General features: G+C 38.0%; 3 protein-coding genes across 3 annotated transcripts in view; all 3 read left to right on the top strand.

The window, feature by feature from the left end:
* Window positions 1-3,674, top strand: part of LOC146493814 (uncharacterized) — a 136,980-nt gene extending 133,306 nt beyond the window's left edge. Inside the window, exon 2 of the mRNA XM_085148954.1 lies at window positions 3,455-3,674. The gene's annotated coding sequence lies outside the window, so the exon portion shown is untranslated. The remainder of the gene's footprint in view (window positions 1-3,454) is intronic.
* Window positions 67-5,601, top strand: rpa3 (replication protein A3). The gene is made up of 4 exons (XM_085148967.1): window positions 67-245; window positions 380-454; window positions 5,248-5,359; window positions 5,436-5,601. The coding sequence occupies exons 1-4, from the start codon at window positions 147-149 to the stop codon at window positions 5,516-5,518; spliced, it is 369 nt and encodes a 122-aa protein (XP_085005093.1). The 5' UTR covers window positions 67-146; the 3' UTR covers window positions 5,519-5,601.
* A 5,436-nt stretch (window positions 5,602-11,037) lies between these two features.
* Window positions 11,038-13,498, top strand: sdhaf3 (succinate dehydrogenase complex assembly factor 3). The gene is made up of 2 exons (XM_085148968.1): window positions 11,038-11,354; window positions 12,753-13,498. The coding sequence occupies exons 1-2, from the start codon at window positions 11,178-11,180 to the stop codon at window positions 12,939-12,941; spliced, it is 366 nt and encodes a 121-aa protein (XP_085005094.1). The 5' UTR covers window positions 11,038-11,177; the 3' UTR covers window positions 12,942-13,498.
* Window positions 13,499-14,970: the final 1,472 nt, after the last annotated feature.

The following is a 14,970-nucleotide window of genomic DNA, read 5'->3' as shown; positions in this document are numbered from 1 at the left end:
TAATTTCAAGTGCGGCGTTTTTTCATGTAATGCGGGTAAGCCGCCCGCCTGAGCTGCGCCTTTATACTAAAGCTCAGGACTACGCGTTTCCCGCGCTGTGTTGCGCTGTCGAAGGTTCAGGAACGTGAAAGAAGCTAACCGTAAAGATGGCAAGTCTACTGGACGCTTCTAAACCAAGAATAAACTGCTCTATGCTGTCACAGCACATTGGCAGAGGTGTCTGCTTCGTTGGGCGCGTTGAAAAGGTGGGTTTTGGCTAGTGCTAGTTAAACTATTTTTAACAATTATAAATATGGATTAACCTACACCTGCATATATGCACTGGCCCACTCTGTTAACAGCGAGGACATAAAGTATTAGTTTTGCTTTTCTTGACCAGGTTCACCCAACAGGAAAAACGTTCAGTGTGTCTGATGGAGAAGGAAAGAGCGCTACGGTAGAATTGAACGAACCTGTGAGTACTGTCATAATTTATGGTATCAGTTTGCCTACACGTTTCAGGGTGAGCGGTGGTACGAAGTATGTGGCCCACTCTTGTTTGCTTGTACCGTTGTTGTTGGTCATATTCTCCGCGTAGGAGCTTCGCTCGCCGCCGCATCGTCATCACAGTCACTTCTATTTATACCCGCACAGGGAGTCGCTAAACGACGTGTCGGATAAGCTCAACTATACAGCTGTGACTGTAATTATGAGGGGAGATTTCAGTGTTAATGATAAACTCTTCCCAAATACAGCACTCATAACTTTATTCTGTCATAGTTATGTAGTTAGTCACAGTATGTTTCTTTCTGTGGTCAACACATTTAATCAGTGATGGGAATAAGAGCGTAAAAAGTAACGGCATTACTTTTTTCACTAACGAGTAATCTAACTAATTACTATTTCTATTGCTACAACACCGTTACTAACAAGAACATGGGGGGCGGATGTGTTACTATTTTTCAACACACAGACAGTTGAAGCTGTCTTCTTCTTAAGGGGTGCTGCTGATTGGCTGAGGAAGAATAAAGCAGTCGTGGTAAACCAATCACATGACCAATTTAAGACAAAGCAACAAGGTGATATATACTAGTTTTTAGGGGTGGGGGGAAAAATCGATACTGTGTAGTATGGTGATATTTTGTTTGCTAATAATGTATCGATACAGAAACAGCAGAAATCGATATTTTGTTACAAAAAAGGTTTTTGTGCTCTGACTTCAGAGCATGTTGATCCTTTTTCTGAGCAAGAATCCTGACATTCCTTCACTGTCCAAATGTGTTTAACTTGTTTATGGCAGCAATAAACATGACAGTTTACTTATTTTAATTTAAGACATGTTTTATTTTAATTAAGTTTAAAACTTTTTTATTTAATGTAAAATTATATTTTGTTTTAATTTACTTTCAAATTCTTCAGTTGCTGAAGGGGCTGCATAGTTTTCATAAACTGCATAGTTCAGAATAGCTATAATTGTACCAGATGGTTGATTCAGTTAAGTTGGACTAGACTGTAATACAAACCGTTCAGTTTGTCAACAATAAAACTGAAATGAGAGAAAGACTGAGTGTGAGACTTTGATATTAGATAAAATGAATATTGATAAAGTTTACCTTTATGTACAGAATCTGAATATCGCAAAATATTTTTTAAAAATTGCAATAATATCGTATCGTGCGTTAAGTATTGTGATAATATCATATTGTGGGATGTATGGTGATTCCCACCTCTACTAGTTTTTAAATTGTGTTAAAAGGCCACGTAAAACCAGAGTCATGAGAAGAAGAAAAATATACGCAGTGTTTTTTCCTGGATACTTTCGTCACGTTTACTGTCTAAGGAAACTGCTAGCATGCACTCTCTGCTAACGACCAAAAAAAAAGAAAAGAAACCAAAACAAAAAACACCCTTTTTCCTATTGGTGGAAAAATGTACCACATTGACCAAAATGATATGGCAGCATGGCATGTGGTTGTTTAGGAATCGGGGGAAATTTTAGGAGTGATGGTGAGAGAGAGCGAGTTTTGAGATGTGAGAGATTTGTGACGTTTAGCGTGTTTGCTGTCTTGTGTAGTTAGTGTGGAGTAAGGCTGCCACGATTAGTCGACTATCAAAATAGTCAACGACAAATGTAATAGTCGACGCGTTGTATTGAAGCTTTCTAAGATCCTGAAAGACGCAGGAATAAGTAGTAGGATTTAAGAGTGTAATAACGGACTGAAACAGAAGATGGCAGCACTGCATGTACAAGGATGCCAGCTGCCATTAAACGCCGAAGAAGAAGAAGAAGAAGAAGAAGAAGAAGAAGCAGTCTTTGGTATCTTAGCTATGTCCAAATTTAGAGGCCACATCCTGTAGAGTCCACATTTGTAGGCCAATTACGTTACAGCGACGCAATGAAGGCTGTCCAAATTCGAAGACTCCTCCAACTGCAGGCGACAAATGCGTCCTTCATTTCCCCAGATTTGAAGGGTCGGTCGTGTCCTTCGTGGCCCAACCTATCCCAGAATTCATAGCGCAGCCCAGCCAATTCCAGTTTCCAACAATGGCGGCAGGTACTTAGTTTTAATATTACTCTTATTATTCTTTCTTGGCCACAAAATAAACTTCTAACATATTTTCAGGCGAGAAGGTAGCTGTGTAAACTTAAAAAATAAAATAAAATAAATTTTAGGGAGCAAAGAGCAGAGTTTATTAAACCACAGAGACAATCAGCAAATTTCATTAAAAGTTTAATAAACTATCATCTTGTCTTTATTTTTAGTTAGCACATACCTTAAACACTTAAAGCTGTAAGCTAATGATAGTTATATAAGAGCAGATGCTCTGGTGCAATAAGCTGTACATTTTACGTCCAGTGGATGATGATCTGATTAGTCGACTATCAAAATAATCGTTTGTGGCAGCCCTAGTGTGTAGTATAGTGGATAGTTTTGTTGTGTGTGTCAGAACATTGAGGCGACTGCTGAATGTCACAGTTGCCACCAAAAAACCACCAAAGGCAGATTACAGTGTAAACGCCGTCTCCAGGTGGAAAACAGAAGGAGTGATGCACCTCCTGCTGTCAGGCTTGTGATGTTCTTCTTTATCTTATAGTGGACAGAAATTATATTTTGAAGAGGCACCAATATTTTATGTCCCATCTTATTTGATGCAGAATACCTGATTGTTCTGAATAGTTTGAAATGGTTATTAAAAAATGCATTGGCTGCATTTTTAGGTAAATAGCTGCATTTAACTTTGTTGTTTGCAAAGACTGTGCATAGGTTTTTAAAATGTACAATTTCTGTTTGCATTTCAAGTTATGAAAATGATTTGTTAAACAGTAAAAAACGTAACTCTTCTACTCGGATTTTATGTTTTTAAGTCTGATTTTTAGATTATTGTGCTAATACAGTGTGCCAAAATAGAAAAACTAACTGTAAATTCAGACATGTGAGGTTGTGCTGAAAAGAATGATACCAAACAAGCCAAGATAAACAGTTTTTAACCCTTTAAAACCGGTCAGAGCGGGCACGTGCCGTTTTGCGTAACCACTTTTAAATCCCTGTAGCTCTGCAACCACGTGAGCTAGCGCAACAATTTTTTTTGCATATGAAACCGGAGGAGTTGTACTTACATCTTATGCCATCAGCTTGTCCTCGGTCACAGTTTCCTTCCACATATAGTTTTGCAAAAAACTGCATAAAAAGCACTTGCAGCAACAAAAACATAATATTCCAGAAACACGCTTTGCCGATCCGATCAGCTGTTTGTAACACTTCCTACGTCCATCAGCGCGAACTTTCACATGTCCGCCATGACCTGCCCGAAACCGGAAGTGATGTCATTTTCGCGGAAATGTAGTTTTTTACCATATAGCCTCATGAGCTTATACTGGTGTTTTTAAAAGTTATGTTTGACTTTATGACTTTCTGTGTGGTTTCTGGGATGCTTAGGACTCATGTTGCACTGCTGGAAATAGTTTATTTTGATGCATATGCTGCTTTTTTGCAAATTTGCATTATAATATTTATTTTCGTTTTTCCTGCAGTGTATAAAAATTGGTGTATTTCAAAAATAAAACTATGAAGACACTTAAAATAAATTTCCTGTGGTGGGAAACTATTTTGTGCAACTTTTTTGTATTTACAGTTTTGAGGGATAAGCCTCTTAAATTTCTCTAACTAGAAATATATGTTAAAAAACAAAAACGATTTTCAATTTTTTTGTAGTTTATTGCACTTTTTTGCAATTTATATAATTACTATGCACTTAATGCAGACATATTATTAAAATTTAGGCTGTAATGGTTGTATTGATGTATAGCAACTTGAAATGCTCCCAAAAATGGCTCCACAGCATGTAAACATATAATATAAGCTCCGGCGGACTTGGTTCTATGGTAGGTCTTAAAGGGTTAAAGGTGAAATTTAGAGGTAAAATGAAAAGTAGTCAGAAACAGCCAATTATACCCTGCACCCCACAGGGTTAAACTTTTTTTTTTTTTATGTAGCGCTATAGTTATTTTACCAAGTAATTAGTTACTTTTAGAATATAGTAACTGAGTTACTAATTCAGTTACTTTTTTGAAGAAGTAACTATTACTAATTACCTTTTCAAAGTAACTTGCCCAACACTGCATTTAACAAACAAAGAGCATATCAATAAAAAAAAAAGCAAGAATTCACGAGACAAAATAAAAGAACTGAAATTAAAAAGGTGCTCTTTTGTGCTTAAAACATGTAAAAATTGAAACAAACAAATCACTTAAGATACATCAAGTATATTCGATATATCCGCCCATCGTAGTTGGTTGCAGTTGATAGACTTACATTAGTTTATGTTAGCTAACTAATGAGAGAACAGTGGAGTCAAGGAGACTAAAACAAACAGTCTACAGGGTCACTTTGGGCCACGGCTGCAACAATGAGTTTTGTGTTAAGAAACCTACTCCAGCAGGGGAAAGAAGTTTGTCCTATTTCAGGCAAGAATGAAATTCAATTAGAGCATTAAGGATTAAGAGGATTAAGGATTACTGGACAAATGAGTACAGACCAAGCCTTGATTGCTAAAGATGTAGCTTTGCTTTATTATATTAATCTGCTTCATCTAGATTGTTTTAAAAATATATTTAAAATATAAATAAATTTAACTGAATTGAAAGTCTTGAGCAGAGATTGTTAACTTTCAATAAACACAGCAGGGATTAAAATATTAATGCAAAATGAAGGTGTTGGTTAAAATTTCATTCTGAAACTTTCAATAACTATTTGGTTCTTTTCTTAGCTTGAAGAAGAGCTGAGTGGCATTGTGGAGGTCATTGGTATGGTGTCCAGCAAAGGAGTAATAACCACCACCACGTACAACCTCCTACGAGAGGACAAAGGCATTCTCTTTGGTACGTCTCTCTAGACTGAGTAAAGTTTTGTTCCTGGTCTGTGACTCACAGTGTGCTGTGTCTGCTTCTCCCACAGACTTGGAGCTGTATAATGAAGCCCTGAAGGTCATTCACGACTTTCCTCAGTACTACCCGTTTGAAGTGGCTGCAAGTGGATGAAGATTGGCTTCATTGTTTTTGTGTCATGGTGGAGAGAATAGTGTGGTACAAAATATTTGCATTAAAATGAAAACCTTTGTTAATCACATGTCACTGAAGCTTCTTTTTTCTCCTTTTTTATGATAAACTGTAAAATCAGTGGGTAATACTTTATGTACTCAAATATAAACACATTTAAAAGGCACAATAGAGTGACAGCAACATCAACATCATGTCCACAGTGGCACAGACTGGAATTTACAGCACTGACACTTGAATGGGAAGCGTTCAGCTAATTTTACTCATGTCAGTTTCATTATGTTTAGCTGAGCTAGAATACGTTACACTTCATAATTCATTTGTAATACATTTTCTTGGCAGCACAAGAACTAAGAGTCATAAAAAGGTTAAATGTTGAGACAAAATATAGAAGCTGAATGGCTTAACCAGGGGTCAGCAACCTTTAACACTCAAAGAGCCATTTTTACGCGATTTCCACGCAAAAGAAAACTCTGGGAGCTGCAAATACTTTTTGACATCTAAAATGAAGATAACACGGTTATTGTTTTTTACCTTTATGCTTTGTGTGAACAACTAAGGTGTGTTGCTTATGAAATCCATGAAGTGCTACAGAGAAAATTACATTTTATTCATGTAATTAACACATTTTGAACTCGTAAAGAAATATAACAAAAGGAAAGCTGAACTAAAATGATCCATGTAAACAAAAACTGCTGTGAGCTGCCACCCTTATATTGCCTTTGAGCTTTTGGAGCCTTGACCTGACTTTTAAAAAATAATTGAAGAAAAAAACATTCTGCCTAAATATGTATTTTACCTGGTTAATGTGTGTGGCGGGGCGTGGTCTGCAGCGCCGCTGCAGAGGAGGCGCACCTGAGCGGCACCCACAATCACGCCTCGCCGCCTTAATGTCTGTGCCATCTATGCTGTTGTGTTGGTGTGTGTCGGGCTGTGAGCTTTAACACCGGCTGTATGCGTACAGCAACCGTGTGTGAAAAGTGGTCAGTGAAGAGAAGCTGAAAAGCGTGTTCATGGAAACATCGTCGGGTCTCTGCGCACAGCTTCTGCAAATCGGGGCTGTACGAAGTCACTTTATCTTTACGCAGGACTGTAAGCTGTCGTCTGTGAGGCGTGAGCGGTGTTTGTTTTTAACATAGTTCACGGTGGAGCTGCTGACATAATGTGGATCCAAAGATCCATAACTGGCCTACCTGGGGTCGAAAGTCTCGATAAATGCACGGCGTTTCAGCGGGTACACCGGCTTCCACGAGTGTGACGCTTATTTTGAGCGATGAAAAAATAATAGAATATTATTTTATTTTTATATTTCAAAATCACAATAATCTTCCAGTTTAGAACTACAAGTTAAAAAAAGAACTAACATAAATAAAATACACTTCAGCTAAATACTTCTAATTTATTTTCCCAAACCAGGCGGAGCCGCAGTATAAGGACTAAAGAGCCGCAGGTTGTCGACCCCTGGGCTTAACAAACCCAGTTGCTAACAGGAAAAGAAATTGCGTCGAGGTAATTTTATTGGAAAGGAGGAGTGGAATCGCCATTTTAAATGTTTTGCTGCTGCGATACATTTAGTCTCAGTTTTAGCAAAGTTCTGTAATGCTCTACATTCCTTAATACTAAAATTACTGTTGTAACAAATTTCCAAAGCTAGGCTAGGATAAATAAAATGTTTTTTTGCCTTCCTTCTGCACTCCCCCATCCCCCCAACAGCAGCCAAAAACAGTAAACACTTCTGTTATGATGTCTTGATGCATCTCAATCATCCAGGAAAATAAATCTCCAAAAGTTGATTCTGTTCATCTGGACGTAGCCTTTTCTGGGAGTCACTCATCCTACGTCCAGATGAACAGAATCAACTTTTGGAGACTTCTGTTATGAGCGTACTTGGCAGCAGGGGGCAGTATAATCAGAGAATTTACCCTGACAGAACTGAGACATGACAGACAAACTCAAACCCATAAGTATTTGGACAGCGATTCAGATTTTTGTAGTTTTGACAATCAAGTGAAAATTGGTTAAAATGTGGTTGAAAGGTTTTAATGGTGATCACAGGGAGGATGCTAGAAACACGTTTTTCTTCCACTCAGCCTGAGTTCACATCTCTGTAACGGCTCCTCCTCTTTGCTGCGTGTAAACAGACTCCAGACATGGCACACCCAAATGTATTGTGAGGGTGCTGGGAATGCCTAGCAGAGGCCCCAGTTCAGGAAATCTTCAACTCCCACCTCCGAAAGAAGTTCAACAGGGAGGGAGTGAGGGAGGCTTAGGACATTGAGTCTGAATGGACAATGTTTTGCACCTCCGTACCTGAGGCTCTCAACTTACCTGTTGATCTACGTCCCTACCCAGACCTATGGGCATATGCTTTGGGTAGTGATTGAAAGAACAAGACTGCGGATACAAGCAGCAGAAGTGTTCCTTCACCTAAGGGTGGCTTCCGGCTGGCTCAGAGTAGAGCTGCTGCACGTCCACGTCAAAAAGAGCCAGTTGAGGTGGGCACCTCCCAGGTGAGGTTTTCCAGGCATGTTCCACCGGGAGGAGGCCCCAGAGACCCAGGACACACTGGAGTTCCCCTGGGTAAACTGGAGCAGGTGGCTGGGGACAGGGGTCTGGATTCTTCGCTTAGGCTGCTCTCCCTGTGACCTGGCTGCAGATAAGTGGAAGAAAATGGATTAAATTTACAGTATTGTTTTGGCAACAGTGTATTGATGCAGCTTGATTGTCATTCTTTTTTCCTTGTTTTTTGTTTTTTCCTTTTCTGGAAATGATCATGGGAAGCTGCAATAATGCTCCCAGGAGCCAGAGGCAGACAGATCCAGGAGATCCGGGTCATCCGCAGCCCCCAGGACTACTGAAAACATAACAGTACATCTCAGCAACAACTGCACATCTAATCCCAGCAGGAAAATGAGGGAGGGCACCCACGGCCAAATTGTGTGAGAGAGATAACAGAGAGCTGACCAGAGCCAGCCGCCCGGGCACAACCTGAGAACAGGGTACCAGGTGCTCAAATAACCAGCCAGCGTCCAGCAGCACCCAAACCACCAGTGGACCTCCGTCACGGGCAGGGTGTATGAAACAGGGATGCAGGAAGACACCCCCCCCCATGCCACTCATTGTTGAAAGTGATATCTTGAGTGGGTCTGTTGGTGAGTGTGAGTGTATAAAGTGTACTGGATGAGTATGACAGTGTGCTGTTGTTTGAGCTAGAGACTTTACTTGTAACTTAACAATAAATACTTTTTATACTGATCATATCAAATACAGAGTTATGGGAAACTTAAACTTCGTTTCAAAATAATTAAATATGACTCTTGGTTTAAGGTTATTGCTGTTTTAAATTGTGTAACATATGAATAGAAAATTTTAATTAGATAATATTTAACCTCAGCTAAAATAGTGGTGCTATACATGCTCCAAAACTGGGCTGATTTAACTGCATCATAAGAAGAGTTTTTACTTTTTAAATCATACTTACAGTGTTCATATTGATTAAGTGTTGTACTAGAAGTCTCTTGAGTTCAAAGTTAATAAAACGTAAAATGATTAAGTTGCATTTGTATCAAGCAAATGTAAAAATCTTAATGTCTTGATGCACGATCAATAATCCAGGTCAGCAAGACATCCAGTTTTCAGTGGGAGAAACATTTCGTCACTCATCCAGGTGACTTCTTCAGAATATTACGTAACTGCAAATTATGTTTTTTTTTAATTTAGTTGAACTTCAAACCCATAAATCATGTTGTTCCTAGTATTGTGTATTCACTAAGGGCTAAGTCTGATTTGCTCAATTAAAGACTCAGAATGCTAGTGTGCATTATATAATTATTCATAGGTTTCAGACACACCCCGACTCACTACCCCACCCTAAACTAATGTTCTTTTCATCTATCCATGGAGGAAAAATTAAGATATGAAGAGAAACTATGAATTTTGGGGACTTGTGATCCATATTCTGGTCTGGCAGCTTTATTGAAATCCCTGAAAGTGGCGACTTTTATTTACAGTTCTGCAGTGTGTTTAAAACAGCTGCATTTCACTGGACAGCAACGTGTTAGAATAATCCTGTGTGATCTTACAGGATAGAAGACAAATTATTTGTTGTGTACAGTTGAGTACTCGTCCACATACTGCAACATAATGAAATTACCATTAAAATGTGATAGCTGATGATATATGGGTTTGTTTTTTTGCATTCTTGGTTTATTGCAATGAATAAAGATCAGTAAGTAACAGCTTCCAGAACAATGAAAGGCCAAGGCTGGACTGGAAGTGTCAGTCAGGTTTTATCCGACAGCAAGATAATGACACAAAACATAAGTCCAAGCTATGCTGGAGCTGCGTCAGGAACAAGATGGTGAGCTTGAAAGCATGGAGTGGCCATCACAGTCTGCAGACTTAAAGCCCAACTGAGCTGGTTTGGGATGAACTGGACATAAGAGTGAAAGCAAAGCAAACTACAACGTCCACATTTATGGGAACTTTGCAACAGATTTGGGAAGAACTTTCTACAGAATATTTGATTTCTATTGTAGAAATAATGCCACGTGTGTGTTCAGTTGTTATATCTGCAAGAGGTGATTACTTTGATGAGTCTAAAGTTCAGAATATATTTTGGTCTATAAATTAAATAAAGTGCAATGAGACATTAAAGTGCATAATTTTCAATAAAAACCTAGCAGTAGAGTATGTGTGTGTGTGTCCCCACATTTCAGCTATATGAGAGATTTACAGTTGTGAGGAAGATTTTTACCTTTTTAAAGCCTTTGGTTTGATAATAGAGACACTGAGGACAATCTGATGATATTTACTCAGTGAAAACTCTAACTCCTCTAAATGTATCGCAATCAAATGGATTTCCAAGTCTTTGAGGCCAAGTTCCTTCAAATCCAGCTGTCAACTGATATTCAACTTTTTTTTTTTTTTATCTCTGTTTATCAAGAACTGCAGTGGATTGAAGAGGCTGATAAAAAAGCTAAACAGTCACTACAGTGATTTTAATGAGTCATTTGGAGGAAACTGAAAAATGATCATGTCTTTTGTATCTCTAGCCAAAGAGACATATTTTGTCAATTGAAGATGGGACCTAAACTGAATGTCATAGATGTTTGTATGTAGACATAAAAGCTTAAATGCCCAAAACTGAAATAACAACAAGAAAGTAGTTTCTGGGACTTGATCAAATGAGAATAAATAATGTCTATAAAGAAATGTACACAAACAAATAAAATCATCAAATTACAGAAAGATGATAAGAGTTTTCTCATAGCAGACTTTTCATGGTACAACAAAGAATCAGCCACACTGGCTGCTGATCTTGCTTGCTTCTCTCTTTCATAATCAAACATGAAGTTTTCATTTTGATGAAATAATTTTTAAAAGTAAAGAGATGAAAATACTTTCCAATAAATAAAAAAAATTCGGCTGAAATACCCTACTGTCCCCAGGAGGGGGCGACAATGCGCCAGTCAACTACTTTGTTTGACTAAACGAAGAAGACCAATTTCCGGACTTGAGTTGAGTAATTGTACTTGGGAATGTTGTGGTCTGGTACTGTGTCCTGTCTGTCGCCGTTTTCCTTTATTCCTTTATTTATTTATTTAATCCTGCCGTGTCCGATACGGTTTCTGTGCACTTGATGGCGGTGTGCGCTCACGTCTCCAGAGTCCGTTCACTTTACAAGAGGATTTTGGTCCTGCACCGCTTCCTGCCCATCGAGCTCCGAGCCCTTGGTGACGAATATGTGAAGGACGAGTTTAGAAGACATAAGAGAGCAGAACCCAAGGAGGTCAAGAGCTTCATGACAGAGTGGGAGGTAAGGCGGGTCACGGCGGTCCAGCCAGCCGCGGCTAGACTTTTGTTGCGCTATATTTCAGATATTACGGTACAGGTGCTGACTGTCTTCTTCATCTGCAGATTTTCACCATTTTACTGCAACAGACATTTGGTTAAATTTGCAATTAGAATAAATTATCATCCTTACGCATTGTTGAAAACCATTAAGAAGAGACAGAAAATGACATAATATGAAATAATTTGTCTTCTCACAGTACTCTACGTGTATTTAAAAAAAAAAAAAGACTGAAATGCCATTTTTGAACTGCAGTTAGCAGAATACGGTGCTATAACTATTTCACTTACTCGGGGTGATCTCCTCTCCACCTCTGGTGACTTATGACCTGTGACCTTGAGCTCAAGGATCTCAAGCATAGCAAAAAATGCATCATGAACATCCGTTACTGCTCAAGAACATTTAAATACATGTCATTTGACTAATATTACTGCTTTCCCTCATTTTCCTACACCACTGGATGCTGTTTCATACGGAAGAGGATTAGGGCCACTGGAAAAAAAAATCTGAGAAAAAAGTCATAATTCTGAGATTAAAGTCATAATTCTGAGATTAAAGTCATAATTCTGAGATTAAAGTCAGAATTCTGAAGAAGGAAAAAAAAAGACGTGCCCACTTTTTTTCCCAGTGGCCCTAATCCTCTTCCGTAGTTTTAGCAATGATTTGATGATTAGTAGTTATTTAGCGTGATTTAAATTAGGTCCTAATCCAATTCCAGTGGGATTCAAATGACCCCATTTACCTTAAATATAATAATGTTTGGAGTGTTTTTGAAAGAAAAGAAAGCTAATTATGGTGTTAATGTGTTATTAATCTTGTGTAAGCAATTTATACATAAATGTCGTTTTTTTTTAAGACCAAACCAACACTAGCTTACTGGAAAAACGACTTAAACCTGTTGGTTAAATCTGTGACCTTAGTTAAGAAGAAAAAAGCTGCTTTTTTTGTTTCCTTTGTGGAAGATTTATATTTAGTGAGTTAATAATCTGTTAAATTATGTGACCCCATCTTTATATTTTCTTTTTCCTATGTATGAAAGTTGCTAATATGTAAGGAATGTTTATTCTCTGAATGTGTAATATATGGTGCATTTTGTTATGTATGTTAATATTACTAATAAAAAAAAAGGTCCTAATCCAAAGAAACAATAAAAAATATATGAAACGTTTCTCACTGATTCAAAAAGGAAGACAGGATTTCAGATCATTTGAATATAGTTATTTTTTCCATTCATGTTAATGTGTATATTTCATTTCATGGCAATAAAAATAGCAGCCACAATGTTTAATAAGTGTGTGGGAGAGCAGATGCTAAATGCTCAAACCTGATGTTTGTTTCCTTCATCCCCATCCTCCCTTACAGAACTACAAGAACACTCTGCAGACTCAGGTTCTGGAGTCAGCTGGGGAAAGATACAACAAGTTTGGAGACAACTTGTCACAGAAAAAGCTCGATGAATTCCAGGATGAACAGATCAGCCAACTGTATGAACTCATGGTGGAATCCACCAAATCCAAAAGACAGTTTGACATACAAGAGGACAGGAAGTGAAGCTGCAGGCCAGAGAGCGGTGCGTGGACAGAAAGAAAACAAAAATAAACAACATGTGACTATGATGACTTTAAACCTGTGAGTGCTTTAGGTAAAGGGTGGTGCTCAAAGTACTCTTTTAAGAATATTTGATTACGTTAAAATGCTGTGTATTAATTCTGTGTTGCTTTGTGTGACCCTTTTTTGGTGCAAAGACAAGTGATGTCATGCTCCTCCTGAAGTACATTAGCACACTAGTAATATAAGCATAATGGTCATTTCACATCCAGCCGTATCACAGGACGGCTGTCCAGTGACCGTTTGCATTTTCTGCCCTTTAAAATCTCTAGACAGCTCTTAATGTCACGTAAATGTGATCCAGCATGTTGAGAGTAGGGTCATCTACTCATTGGGGGGTCAGTGTTTTAGTCCTCAATTGTCCTTGGGCAAAGTACTGAATCCTAAATTCTTCCCAGTTCATCTGTCAGAGTTGTGAGTGTGAATGTTAGATTTTTCACAAGCGCTAAAAGGCCTAGAATAAAGTGATGTATTAAAGTCTATTTGTGTGAATATGAAAATGTGGCTTGTAGGATCGAATTCTTTAAATGCTATATAAATATTACTACTGGGGATGCACCGATACCGATACTGGTATCGGGTATCGGGGCCGATACTGTAAAATGTGTGTGTACTCATACTTGTAAAAGTTAACTGATACCATGAACCGATACCAACTTATTTCATTAATCAGAGGGTGGTTTGTCATTTCTGTTGTAGTTTTTTAGACTGGCCACTAGGGGGCCAATTATTATTTTATTTATTATTTATTTTATAATAATTATTTTGTTTGTTTGTTTACATTATGGACACTCTGCACTAATTTAAAAGTTTATTTTATTCTCAAACCTAATTTGTATTTATTTTATTCCAAACAGAAGTGTTTATTTATTATTCTGAAAGCTCGAGACAGTGCCAATAGTTCAGTGATATTTTGTAAAATTACAATGTGGAGACTCTGCAATAATTTAACAGAAGTGCTTATTTTTCACTTGAAAGTTTTTTGTGGTCATTTTTATTAAGATTTTATTTTTTATCGGCAGAGAATAAAATAAAACCTGTCTTCCAAATTGCATTTGTGTGTGTGTGTGTGTGTGTGGTAGAAGTATCGGTTTTTGTACTCGGTATCGGCAAGTACTCAGATCCAAGTATCGGTATCGTATCGGTTTGAAAAAATTGGTATCGTTGCATCCCTAATTACTACATTTGCTGTAGCACTATTAATTTAGTTGCACGAAGTTTGTGTTTATCCAAATTGGTAGCTCTAATAGAAACTAAGCAACTTTCTTGTTTATCTCTTAAATATTTTGAACATCTGTGACACAGCACAGAAAAAGCAACCCAAGGATGTAGCCTGAGACAGCCAAGCAGGCAAGACAAGCGTCATTTTAATCCTAAAAGGTTGATTCTGTTCATCTGGACGTTTTCAGTGGGAGAAATGTTTCCTCACTCAGCCGGCTGCAGGTTTCCACAGCTTTACCTTTGCACAATTACTGAAACTATCACCACTGGCGAACAATGGGCTGTGAGAGGAGCTTTTACTCCAAGGTTCCTCACAGTGTTACTGGAGCCCAAGGTAATGCCATTCAGAGTAAGAATCTGCTTAGATACCATATTTCTAAGCTTTTCACGGCCGAGTACAATAACCTCAGTTTGATCTGAATTTAGAAGCAGAAAATTAGAGGCCATCCAGGTCTTTCCTGCATTTTGACTAATTGGTGTATTTTATCTGGCTTCATGAATAGATAAAGTTAGGTGTCTGCTCTGAAACCTGACTGAAACTCTTCAAATAAACCATTCCTCTGCACATGATCTGTTAGCTGTTTGACAACTACTCTTTCAAGGATTTTTGATATAAAGGAAGGTTGGAGATTGGCCTATAATTAGCTAATGGTCAACTGATGGCCTTTAAGTAATGCTTTAACTACAGCCAGCTGAAGACCTGTGGTACATGGCCTATTAATAAAGATAGGTTGATCATATTTAAGATTGA

This window comes from Neolamprologus multifasciatus, chromosome 22 (assembly GCF_963576455.1).
Source record: "Neolamprologus multifasciatus chromosome 22, fNeoMul1.2, whole genome shotgun sequence".
Lineage (NCBI taxonomy): Eukaryota > Metazoa > Chordata > Actinopteri > Cichliformes > Cichlidae > Neolamprologus > Neolamprologus multifasciatus.
Note: the sequence above shows the minus strand (reverse complement) of the source record. Positions and strands in the feature narration are given on the sequence as shown.